General features: G+C 41.5%; 1 protein-coding gene across 2 annotated transcripts in view; it reads right to left on the bottom strand.

Annotated features, from left to right (window-relative positions):
• Positions 1-13,541, bottom strand: part of CNTNAP2 (contactin associated protein 2) — a 2,323,962-nt gene that overhangs the window by 518,185 nt on the left and 1,792,236 nt on the right. For both annotated transcript variants that reach the window (XM_063641685.1, XM_063641684.1), the window contains exon 14: positions 12,620-12,776. In XM_063641685.1, coding sequence (XP_063497755.1) covers positions 12,620-12,776 — 157 coding nt within the window. The remainder of the gene's footprint in view (positions 1-12,619; positions 12,777-13,541) is intronic.

The raw sequence follows: 13,541 nt of genomic DNA, 5'->3' as shown, positions 1-13,541 counted from the left end.
GCTCAAATCTGCCAAGTAAACCACAGTGGAGTCAGTATAAGGAATAACGTACACGGGATGGTGTAACTCTTTTGAAAACTACTCTGGCCGTGCTCTAATACTGAAACACATGCTTTGGGGCTAAATAGGACTAAAATTGAGAGTTTCCTTTTTTTTCTTCTTCTTCCCCTCACTGCGCCCCCCCACCCGCCGCCCCAGATCACTGGTAAAGCAATATCTTTTTTTTTTTTTTTTTTAAACGAAGCTTAACTGAATGAAAATGAACAAAGTTTAACTTAATGAAAATAGCCTTCATGAGATCAGGATGGCATCTCCGTTTACATATCTAGAAAGGAAATATATTGATAGCTGTCAATATATTGGCACAGCATAGAATCCTCCTGTCACCTCACAGATTGTATCATGACAGAAAGGTAATTGGGCACTGGAGAAGATGTCAGCAGAGTGTCAATACGGTTTGACAACTGCCCCCAAATAACACACACAGGCAAGCAGGCAAGCACATGCACACACATTTATTCGAATATCAACAATCTTTCTGGTCAGTTTAGCAACCAGAAGAGTATTACTCATAACTGATACCAGTACTCCTCAGAATATCATATTCCTATAATATGCACGAATAAGACCACTGAGTATTGGGATGTCAAGTGATTGTTCCCCAGAAGGATTCCAAAACATTTAAGAGCACAAACATGAGTTCCATAGAACTCAGATCAATGGAAAAACCATTTTGTTTTACATGTGGTTATAAGGCTAATGGTATGAATGTTCTCAGTTTCACGGCGCCCACTGAGCAGAGGAATTCTCCAGCTTGCAGAGAAATTCCTTCCAATACTGGGGCAAGGAGAGCCAGTAAGATGCTTTGTTTTGTTTTGTTGTTGATGATGATGAAAATCAGTCTTTGATCTGATTTTTCTTAAAATAGGAATTTAGTATTGTTTTATTATGTACTGGGATGCTGGCTAGGACTCTTGTCTTTTATGTTAATTTTTAAGCTTTTTTTTTTTTTTTTTTTTGAGACGGAGTCTTGCTCTGTCGCCCAGGCTGGAGTGCAGTGGCGCAATCTCGGCTCACTGCAAGCTCCGCCTCCCGGGTTCACACCATTCTCCTGCCTCAGCCTCCCGAGTAGCTGGGACCACAGGCGCCCACCACCACGCCCGGCTAATTTTTTGTATTTTTAGTAGAGACAGGGTTTCACCGTGGTCTCGATCACCTGACCTCGTGATCTGCCCGCCTCAGCCTCCCAAAGTGCTGGGATTACAAGCGTGAGCCACGGCGCCCGGCCAAGTTGTTTTTAAATACTTAAATTGATCAGGTTAAATGTGTTCACGGCAAAAAATTCAAAGAGCTTATAAGATGTACAATGGGACAAACCAGGTCCTCCATAAAGTCCTACATCCTTAATCTATTGTGTTAATAACAATTGTTTCTTATGTAGATTTTCTAGAAATTATGTATGCATGTATAAAGGTGATAGATTAATATACATTAGAGAAATACCAGGCTGGGCACAGTGGCTCACAACTGTAATCCCAGCATTTTTGGAAGGCTAAGGCAGGCAGATTGCTTGAGCCCAGGAATTCGAGACCAGCCTGGGCAAAATGGCAAGACCCTCATCTCTACAAAAAATACAAAAAATTAGCCAGATGTGGTGGTTTGTGCCTGTAGTCCCAGCTACTTGGGAGGCTGAAGTGGGAGGATCACCTGAGCCTGGGGAGGTCGAGGCTGCAGTGAGCCAAAATCATGTCACTGTATTTCAGCTGGGGCAACACAGTGAGATCCTTCTCAAAAATAATTTTTTTTTTTGTTTTTTGGTTAGATGGAGTTTCGCTCTTGTCGCCCAGGCTGGAATGCAATGATGCAATCTTGGCTCACTGCAACCTCCGCCTCCCAGGTTCAAGCGATTCTCCTGTCTCAGCCTCCCGAGTGTCTGGGATTACAGGTATGTGCCACTATGCCCGACTAATTTTGTATTTTTAGTAGACATAGGGTTTCACCATGTTGGCCAGGCTAGTCTCAAACCCCTGACCTCAGGTGATCTGCCCGCCTTGGCCTCCCAAGGTGCTGGGATCACAGGCGTGAGCCACCATGCCCAGCCTAAATAATTTTTTTTAAAAAAGAAACGCCAGACTCATATTATACCCGCTATTTGTCAACTTGCTTTTTTCACTTTCATCTTGGCCATCTTTCTGTGCAAGTGTTTATGTATCTACTTCATTCCTTGGCCAGCCTTATAACATCATTTTCTGAAACTCTATTCATGGACATTTCTGCTGTTTACAGGTTATTTGAGTTTTTTTTTTTTTTGACTGCTACAAGAAATGGAATATGCAACCTTAGAACATATTTTTTTTTTAAGATGGTACATGCCATACGGTGAAGGATTCAGTCAAAGAATGTAGTGTTCAAATTTTGATGGCAATTCCCAAACAGCCCTCAAAAAAGTAGCCTCAGTCTTACATTCCTACCAAGCGTGTACTAAAGGGTATATTTCCAGGCCCCATTGCCACTGACAGGACAAAGAGTGATGCTCAGCTTGCTTGGGTCTTCTGCTTCTCACATCATCTCTGGAGATGGGCTCTTTTCATCTCCACTGTAGATAAGAGAAAACGGAGGCACAGGCAGGTCTTACTAACTGGCCGAGTGTTGGAGGAGGAACATAAACGCAGATGGTCTGACTCTATAGCCAGGCTCCTAGCTGCCATCCTGGAGTACCTCTCTCTCGTATTAAGGCTTCTGTTTTCCAGACTGATGTTAGAAACCTTTTTTAAACCTATGAAACAGAGATTCTTTTTAAATATCCATTGTCCATGTTTCTTTATCTTTCCTTCATTGAACTGCCTGTTGGTGGGCCCTAAAAATCTGCAGCTGTAAAAACCGTTTGTGTTCGTTTGTCTAAGGTGGGAGCAGGTGGAATGGAAGCAGTGGTTACAAAGTGATTTCCAGTGTTGTCACTGAGGGTAGAATCTTTATTTCCTGAGAGATCACTTGTGTGGCTTTTCATCTGTGGATATGTTTGGCAGGTACTTCCATATTGCTCCTGAATTCGGGGGCAGGAATTAAAATGGAATATTCCTTGTGAAGTGATTTTTCTGTTGAATACTGTAAATTTAGCAGGACCTTGTGCCAGCGATATGAGAGATGCTCCTTCCTCCCCCAATAAATCTGGATTTAAACTGGCTTATCCCTGGAAGCTCCTTTTTATCCTTTGGAAATGTGTTACATTTTTGTCTTGGCTTCTTCTCCCATGAAATCATAGAAGGAGGAGCTTGTTGACTTTACCTTCTCCTCTCTTTTTGAGGAGACATCATGAAATAAAACTGGACTGATATTGTCACTGCACACATTGCATTAGACTGTTGTCCTACAGGAGGTGTCCCTGAAGACTGGAACTTTAGCTTGGAGAAATGCACTCAACAAATCCAGGTCCCAGAACAGACCACAGTGATGCTCCCATTCAGGACAGGTGATTGACGCACACCTTTGTGGCTTAAGCTGGAAATTTCCTCCTTAAGGGATTTAATGATTGCACTATCCATCAGCCTGAGAAGCAAATGTTCCTCCTGTAGGAACTGAGGTAGGGCTTGGGATGAATAAGAACTTCTTCTTCTGGGGCCTGGAGGAGGTTTGTCTTGGATCCAAATGCCTGGTCATGCCTGAGGAGCCTCATTAATGAGAGCAAGGTGAAGACCCATGGGACGCTTCACTGGGAGCTGGGCAGGGTCTCAGGGGCTGGGCTCCTGCCTGGATTTGAAGAGTGGCTATTTCAGGAAGCAGTCGCAGGTTTCTCTCAGTGTAAAATTTCTGTTAGCGCCAATCCTTGTCAAGTCTTGCTGAAAGCCACAGCTTGGTTTCCACTGCACTGAGGTTGACTAGGGGGCCCTCTCCTCTCCAAAGGGCATCAGTGACTGTCACAGGCTGAGACAGCTGCAGCTGGCAGAATGAGGATCTCAGGAGGGCGGTGTCAGCAGCAGGGTGGCAGCAAGGCATGCAGGCAAGAAGGTCAGAACGGAGGGGCCTGATGAGTTGTTCTTGAATACCAAAGAGGCTGCTCCTGGGGAACCCATGAGATAACCCTTATCTGTGTGTGCTTGGGTGTAACTGGAATCAACATTTCTTGAGCATTTACTAGTGAAATATGGATGTGCCTTCTCCCTTATGAGTATCCTCTCATTTAAACTTCCTTTCTACCATGTGAGGTAGTTGTGAGTGCCATTTAAATGCTGTGGTTAAGGAAACAGTCATTGACAGCATTTATAACTTGCTGAAGGTCACTGAACTAGCAAGCAATAGGACTAGGATTTGAAATCAGGTCACACTTAGAAAATAATTTGAATGTATCTGTGATAATGAATACTTTTAATATAAAATTAAAATAAGAGATTTTTAGAAACTAAATCAGGAGCACTATAGAGATGAGTAAAAGTAGATGTTAAAAAGAAATTGTACCACCATGCTCGTAGCAGCATTATTCAGTCACTAAAATGTGGAAATAAGTGTCCCTTGGCAAATGAATGAAGAAGCAAAATGTATTCTACCCATACAATGGAATATTATTTCATCTTAAAAAGGGGGAAAGTCCTGATACATGCTACAAAATAGGCGAAACTTAAGGACATTATACTAAGTGAAATATGCCAACTGCAAAAAGACAAATACTGTATGATTCACTTCCATGAGGTTCTTAGAGCAGTCAAAATCATAGAGACAGAAAATAGAATGACGGTGGTGTGAAATTAAATAACTCCAACTTAAAATGGTTGGAACTTTACATTATTTTGAGCCTTGAGAGAAATGTGGTTATGTGGCCTGAGTCATGCCACATGCAGCTGCAACTTCTGCTTCTCTGATTATAGATTAAATCTCTTCCTCATTTCTGTCCTGTAAATGATTAGAAAAGACCAAATGGTTCCAGAAATAAGACCCCTCGAGACCATGACCCCTCCTTATGGAATGTTAAAGCAATCTTCCTTGGAACACAGCAAACCGTAACCAATCAAATGACTGTAACATCTGTGCTGGCCTTATATGGAAAATGTTGCAACCCCATTAACCTTCTCTATCTCTGCCTACGTAAGTGAAACCTTAACTTCCTCACTTTGGAAAGCTGACCCCATTCACTTGGAGCTGGTGTTTCCCTGGTGGCTATCCTCAGGCTTTGAGCTGGAATAAACTCTATATTTAATCACATTTTCTGAACTCATTATTTAAGATTAACTGGCCAGGAGCTAGGAGGAGAAGGGAATGGGGAATTGCTGTTCAATGGGTATAGCATTTCAGTTTTGCTGGATAAAAACGGCTCTGGAGATGGATGATGGTGATGACTGCACAACAAAATGAATGCATTTAATACCATTGAATTGTCAAATTAAAAATGGTTAAGATAGTTCATTTTATGTGTATTTACCACAATAAAAAATTGGAAAAAAAATGAAATTGTGCCATATATAGTACACATGCGAAAAATTTATACAGAACTTATATCTTTGATATGGTTTGGCTGTGTCCCCACCCAAATCTCACCGAGAGGTGTAATAATCCCCACATGTGAAGGCTGGAACCAGGTGGAGATAATTGAATCATGGGGGTGGTTTCCCCCATACTGTTCTCCTGGTAGGGACTAAGTCTCATGAGATCTGATGGTTTTATAAATGGGAGTTCCCCTGCACAAGCTCTCTTGCTTGCAGCCATGTAAGATGTGGCTTTACTTTTCCCTCTGCCTTCTGCCATGATTGTGAGGCCTCCCCATCCGTGTGGAACTGTGAGTCCAATAAGATTCTTTCCTTTATAAATTACCCAGTCTCGGGTGCCTCTTCACTAGCAGCATGAGAACAGGCTAATACAGCCTTGGTGTGTAATTCCTAAGGATGAGTCTAAAGCTGTTTGCCCTGAGTTTGAATCTCTGCTCTACTGCTTTTTAACTATATGACCCTGGGGGAGAAATGAATCTCTCTGGGGCATTTCTAAAATAAAGACAAAATATGTAGTACCTTTGGCATAGAGTCAATGAGATGTTTAAATGACATTGTACATGAAACATACATGAACAATGGCTGACATGTAAGTACTATTATTTAAACAACATGATGAATGAGAATGCATATATAAATATTTCACTTTGAGTAAAAGGCATCTAAAACTTCATGAAAAAAGTCACTAAGATTCAATCAAATTTCTTATAAACAAGGACAAAAAATTATAATGATTATTTTTAAAAATATTCAAAATTTGGTGTTGGACAGTAAGCTGACCCAACCAAATAAATATGTCTGGCTTTGAAATATTGAAGAGATTTTTAGTTAACTCCCCTCTGGTGCTATAAAAGTTGGTCATGGATTATTTTTGGCCCAGGAAGAAAAAGGCTGTTAGACAAGCCAATTCCATTTAGGGTCAGTGAAAGAGAGCACAGTGGCTAGTATTTGGCCTTTCTAATGTTGAGGTGGGAACTGCTGACTAATTGTAACACAAAGACTGTGCTAACAGCTTTTCAATTCACTTATTTTCCACCATGTATGTGCCCATCTTGGCCAGGACATAACTATCCAGAAATTCTACAATGAGAGAAGGGTACTCACGCAATGAATGGCAATTCTTTCCCTGATAATTCCATTTTGGAATTGCTAATTTCAGATATGATGATTTAGCTCATTGAGTCAGGCTGCAAGAGACCAGGAATTACCCGGCAGTGGCCACTTAGCTGGGACCAAGACTCGTGTAATTAGAATTTTGGCACTGTAGGTGGGAATATTTACTATTGCTGTGAATAGTAAATCATAAATTACATTCAATCTCAGAAATAACTGCGCAAAACTTCTCACAGCATAGATAGTCAGGCAATTATTGAAATGGTGATCGCACTCACAGGCCATTGCAGCTTCATTGTGAGACCCAATCATGCTCTGAGCTACAATCTCATTTATCCTGGCTCCATTTTTATGCATTTTACACCAGTAAGTAAGTATTCAACCTAAGCTTTAGAGATCTTAGAAAAAGAATATATAATGTGGTCTGTGGTTTAAGCTTTAAATTTAAAGCTTACATATAAGCTAGTTAAAAATTACATTCTGAAATCATTAAAAAGATAGATAAAAACAATATTTAAAAAATCTTCCTTGATCATAATATTGTGGAGGAACACTGGCCTGGGTGTTTGGAGATGTGTGTCTTTGGTCTTCTCTTTACTCCTCATTTCTAATGTAATTTTTAGAAAGTAATTTACATTTTTCAGGGCCCCAATTGATGCATCTGTAATTTAAGACATTTTAAAATAATTTTTAGCTAAGTTTCCATTCAACATTCAAATAATAATAAAAATAATATATCCTCCTGTAATTTTAAACATCCATTTACGACAGCAATTTACCCAGATCCTTATATGACTTGGGAAGTACTATACTATCTATCTCTATTTTGCTGATAAGAAAACAAAGATGTGAAATGTCCTGACTTAGATCACACAGAGAGGAAGTGGCACACATACTTTGTCCTAATTTTGGTCTTAGTTCATCTTGATCCAATGATGCTTTGTGATTAAGACTATTGAAAATAGCTTTCTTAACTGGACAAAGCATCTAAAAGCATGAGATTTAATAGAACCTTCATTTTTACCCTGACATTACAACAAATGTGGTTTAACATATGTGAGTTTCATTTGGATGTATGCGCTAAATTTTTATTTCCCATAATCTCCCAGCCCTTCTCTGTGTTTGGAGAAACAAAAAGACTGAACAGCAATGATCATGACAGTGCACTCCAGGTTGCCTGGACAGTGTTCCTCACTTCTCCTAGTTAGAGAGACTACATCCAAAGTCAGCTTCAAGAAGGGGCTCTGGCTTCCTCCCTGTTCCTGGAGGGGCTCTGACTCCCAGACAACACTTGTAAACAGCAGGCACCTATGCCCAGACTGCCTGGTGCCCCATGCATCTGATTTTCCCCTACTGACAAAGTTGCTATCATTTTTGCTTTGTGAGAAGTGAGAGAAGCAGGGGCTTCCTGGTAATGAATGCCCTTGGTGCATTCAGCGGAATAGCCTGACTCTAGCACGTCTCCCTGAGGGATGATGGGATTGGAGACCTGTACCTGTTCTTCTTCTGATGATCCCTGATTTATAACTTTCTCTAGTACAGCCTATTTCACAACATCTGCATGTGGCGTTGTGAAATTAGACTTGAGGCCTATGACACAGCAGGTCAAGAGCATGAAGGGGCCTACTTTCCACACTCTGTTTTCATTTATTTTCATTTCAGAGTCAACAGGAATCATTAAGAATTGTGAAAAGGGCCAGTTGTGGTGGCTCATGCCTGTAATCCCAACACTGTGGGAGGCCGAGGTGGGTGGATCACTTGAGGTCAGGAGTTCAAGGCCAGCCTGGTGAAACCCCATCTCTACTAACAATACAAAAAAAAATTAGCTAGGCATGGTGGTACGTGCCTGTAATCCCAGCTACTTAGGAGGCTGAGGCATGAGACTAGGGGGCGGAGGTTGCAGTGAGCCTAGATCGCACTACTGTACCCCAGCCTGGTTGACAGAGTGACTCTGTGTCAAAATAAATAAATAAATAAATTAATTAATTAAATTAAAAAAGAATATAATAGAATTGCAAATAACTATCCTGTACAGTATAATTTATAGAGGGCTTTTATATTCTATATTCTTAACGATCACAAACATTTGCCAAGATTTATTTTTATTATACAGATAATAAGGTTTCAGAGAGGTTAACAGCCTCCCCCAAAAGTGCAAATCTGGGCCTGGATGTAAAGTCTACCCGCATCAAGCTCAACTCTCTCTTCACTGCCCCTGAGAGCTTTCGAAAGTGTCTCTAGAAGCAGCCCCATCCATTCCCAAATATCTAAAGCATCCACATAGGAGGGAGGGCCTTTGCTAGGTGCTGGTGAATTCAAAGACCAAGAAGATTCCTCCAAGAGCATTCTTTCTTATGCTAAAAGGGGAAGACCATTTTAAGAGCTATTTATTATAAAAAATATTCATGGCTGGGCATGGTGGCTCAAGCCTGTAATCCCAGCACTTTGGGAGGCCGAGGCGGGCAGATCACAAGGTCAGGAGATTGAGACCATCCGGCTAACATGGTGAAACCCGTCTCTACTAAAAATACAAAAAATAAGCCGAGCGTGGTGATGGGCGCCTGTAGTCCCAGCTACTCGGAGAGGCTGAGGCAGGAGAATGGTGTGAACCCGGGAGGCAGAGATTGCAGTGAGCCGAGATCACGCCACTGCACTCCAGCCTGGGTGACAGAGCGAAACTCCGTCTCTTAAAAAAAAAAAAAAAAAAAAAAAAAAAATATATATATATATTCATTATACTTTTCAGTTTGCTCAAGCTAGAGTGCCTTTATTATGAAATATTAGACAAACTTTACAAAAGCAAAGGAGTGTGATGTCTTAGGTGCTACTAAGCCAGAAGAGAACAAGACACCAGCAGTGACCAAGTCCCTGAATAACTGTGAAATGTGAGAACTCAACTGAAGATCGCCAGAGGAGGAGGTCTGTGAATAAGGGTGGAATGGAATGTCTTCTAATCTGTGATCTGAATTCAGACATGTTCTTTGAAACGGCTTCAAAGGCTAATATATATCTTTAAAAATCTATCTTGGGGCTGGGTGCTGTGGCTCACGCCTATAATCCCAGCACTTTGGGAGGCCAAGGCAGGTGGATCACTTGATGTCAGGAGTTCGAGACCAGCCTGGACAACAGAGTGAAACCCCAACTCTACTAAAAATACAAAAATTAGCTGGGCATGGTGGTGGGCACCTGCAGTCCCAGCTACTTGGGAGGCTGAAGCAGGAGAATCACTGAGATTGCACCACTGCACTGCAGCCCGGGCAACAGAGCCAGAGTTTGTCTCAAAAAAAAAAAAAAAAAAAAAAAATCTATATTGGCCAGGCGTGGTGGCTCACAGATGTAACCTAGCACTTCAGGAGGCTGAGGGTGAATCACTTGAGGTCGGGAGTTCAAGACCAGTCTGGTCAACATGGTGAAACCCTGTTTTTACTAAAAATACAAAAATAAACTGGGCATGGTGGCAGGTGCCAGTAGAGGCAGGAGAATTGCTTGAACTGGGGAGGCAGAGGTTGCAGTGGGCCGAGGTTGTGCCACTGCACTCCAGCCTGGGCGACAGAATGAGACTCTGTCTCGAAAAAAAAAAAATCTATGTTTTCAACCTGTAATTCTACTAATGGTAGCCCTCAGGGTTTAGACACAGATGTCATGCTAGTGCCTTAATGTTTTCAAAACTGTCAACTGCACAGACAGCTTCTCAGCCTGGCCCAGCTCAGTCATGCTTCTTCTCCAAGACCACCATGCTAGGGTGAGTGTCCCAGGGCCCTTGCTTTTCCTTGTCTTTCAAGTTTATGCCTCTTCCTCCAATACTTTATGGATTCCTTCCTTCACTCCTTCAATTAGATTGAAAATTTCTTCCATTAGTTTTTTTTTTTTTTTTTTTTTTTTTGAGATGGAGTTTCACTCTTGTCACCCAGGCTGGAGTGCAGTAGTGTGATCTGGGATCTTGGCTCACTGCAAGCTCCGCCTCCTGGGTTCAAGCGATTCTCCTGCCTCAGCCTCCCGAGTATCTGGGATTACAGGCACCCACCACCACGCCTGGCTAATTTTTTCTATATTTGGTAGAGACGGGGTTTTGCCATGTTGGGCAGGCTGGTCTCGAACTCCTGACCTCAGGTGATCCACTGGCCTCGGCCTCCCAAAGTGCTGGGATTATAGGCGTGAGTCACCACGCCCTGACACTTTCATTAGTTTTTGTTGTATCTTGCACACACCTTCCTCAGAACACTCACTGTATTATGTTATTTCTTTGTGTGTGCACGTGTGTGTTTCCTTCAACTAGTTTTGGAGCTCCTGAGGACAAAGACCATGTTCCATTCATCACTGTATCCCTAGAACTTAGCATGATGCCTGAGAAAAATGAAGTTCACTTAGGTGCAGGTACTAGATCTTACTCTTTCTGAATCCCTCTGCTGTCCTCTGTGGTAGGACACGGTGATGGTGGCAGGGCACTCTGGGCTGTCTGGACAATGAACCAGCTGGGGCTCTGTTCCCACTTCTCCTAGTTGGGGAGGCTGAACCCAGTGTCAGCTTCCTGAAGAGGTAGGGAATTCATGTTGGATAGACAAATGGATGGGAGAGGGTCTGCCTGGCTTAAGAACACACAACTAGCAATAAAAGGCAACAAGAACTAGAATGTGAGTCAGGACAGGGATTCTTGTTCTTTGCATTTGCTGTTTTATCCCCAGTGCCTAGAAGAGTTGCTGACTCATAAGTATTTGATGAATATTTGTTGAATGAATGACTGATTGGATGACTCGCTGTATGAATGAATGAATGAATGAATGAAAGGTTAACTTCAAAGCCCGTGCCCTTTTAACTCCATTCCCAACTTCCAATCTTTGTATACAGTGTGTGTGTGTGTGTGTAGATACATCTTTCGAAGAAATAAAATTAAAAATTATCATGACCTCTTCTTCACAATAATCCATAAAGATTAATGTAGCTATTTACAAGTATTTTACACACATATACATGCACATTCTAAGCCATTGAAATAGCCTTTGTAATGTGTTTTATTTACTAGAAGAAATATAACTTTCAGAAAGTAAGCAGACATCCTACCTGAAATTCATATAATGTTACATTCTCAGAATTTGTTTTTGGTTAACAGGTGGAATGAATTTGTCTTGTAATCTGTCCCCGTAAATAGCATACTACATAGGTGACCTGAAGAGAACCATGGCTAGGCATATGGGGAAATTTGTGACCACGACTGGTTATGTGCACAGCTGCCCAGAGGCAGAAATGGAGCCTGTCAATACTTTCAAAAATGTAGAAAGCCGGCACTGGATACGTGTTTCTGCAAAGAATCACACTTAGGTTTATAATCTTCCACCTAAACTTCTGGGGCCTTTTTCACAAAGAACGGCAGCTGATCTTATCTTTATCTGTTACTGACACAGACCCAGCCATTCACTGCGGGGCAGAACAAAAGCCAGCAAAGGGATGGAAGAAACCCAAAATAGATCTTTCTTGAACTGATTTGTATCAGAGTTATAAACAATTCCAGGTATGAAAGAAAAGGAGACAGGCAAGCACTTACAGAACACAAGAGCAAAGAATGATTTTTTCTGTTTCTTTCTTTTTTCCCTTCTTTCTCTCTCTTATTTTTCCGATCCAGATCCCCAGCGCAAACATTGCAGGAGGTGGTTGTGCTCCTCGCAGGAGGCTGTTGACTGCCTGCACTTACGCACACTGGCTTCCCGCCCACGGCCATCCCTCTATTGTTACACAGCACATTTTATAACGCAAATCACTGTCTACAACATGGCTCATTATTTTCCTCTCTGAATAAAATATGAACACATCAATTATGTGTCAGTCTATTTCTAAATGCATACCCTTGTCGCACTGACCTCTTTCTGGTTTTATATTTTTCAGTATGTTCCTGACATTTGTCAGTTGGGTTAGTTCCAGACCTTTCTAACCTATTATCGTATTATTATAGCACTTTTCAAACTTTCTTCTATCACATGAGTTTGACACAAAGGCACACTGGGAGGGTGAGCCTGGCTGTGCTGCCGGCAGGCACTCACCATTGCTTGTAGTCCGCGTCGCAGTTACAGTAGTACTTGGGATCTGTGCAGTTGCGTTCGATGCCGCAGGCACATTTCTGGATTCCAGGCCCAGAGCCTCCCCAGTAGTAGTGCTTCTCATTGGCTTTGCCAACCCACCAAGTGTAAGGGCTTCCATCTACAAGAAAAGGGAAAGGTATCTTTAGAAACAGATCTGGGTTCAGTCATTACACTGCCACACTTACACCCACTTCCCCAGGAATACTCTGATAGTCTGAACATTACTCAACCCTCTTAAAAGTCAATTTATTTCAAACAGACAACCCACAGAATGGGAAAAAATCTTCACAATCTATCTATCTGACAAAGGACTAATATCCAGAATCTACAACAAACTCAAACGAATTAACAAGAAAAAAAAATCCCATCAAAATGTGGGCTAAGGCTATAAATAGAAAATCCTCAAAATAAGATATACAAAAGGCCAACAAACATATGAAAAAGTGCTCAACATCCCTAATGATCAGGGAAATGCAAATCAAAACCACAATGCAATACTACCTTATTCCTGCAAGAATGCCCACAATCAAAATATCAAAAAATAATATATGTTCGTGTGAACGCAAACTAGTACAACCACTATGGAAAACAGTGTGAAGACTCCTTAAAGAACTAAAAGTAGAACTACCATTTGATCCAGCAATCCCACTAATGGATATCTACCCAGAGGAAAAGAAGTCATTATACGAAAAAGATACTTGCACACATATGTTTATAGCAGCACAATTCACAATTGCAAAAATGTGGAACCAACCTAAATGCCCATCAGTCAATGAATGGATAAACTGTTTCTCATACACACACACACACACACACACACACACAAACATATATGATGGAATACTACTCACCCATAAAAAGAAATGAATTAATGGCATTTGCA

The sequence above is a fragment of the Symphalangus syndactylus genome, chromosome 6 (assembly GCF_028878055.3).
Source record: "Symphalangus syndactylus isolate Jambi chromosome 6, NHGRI_mSymSyn1-v2.1_pri, whole genome shotgun sequence".
Classification (NCBI taxonomy): Eukaryota; Metazoa; Chordata; class Mammalia; order Primates; family Hylobatidae; genus Symphalangus; species Symphalangus syndactylus.
This window is presented reverse-complemented; position numbering and strand designations above follow the sequence as displayed.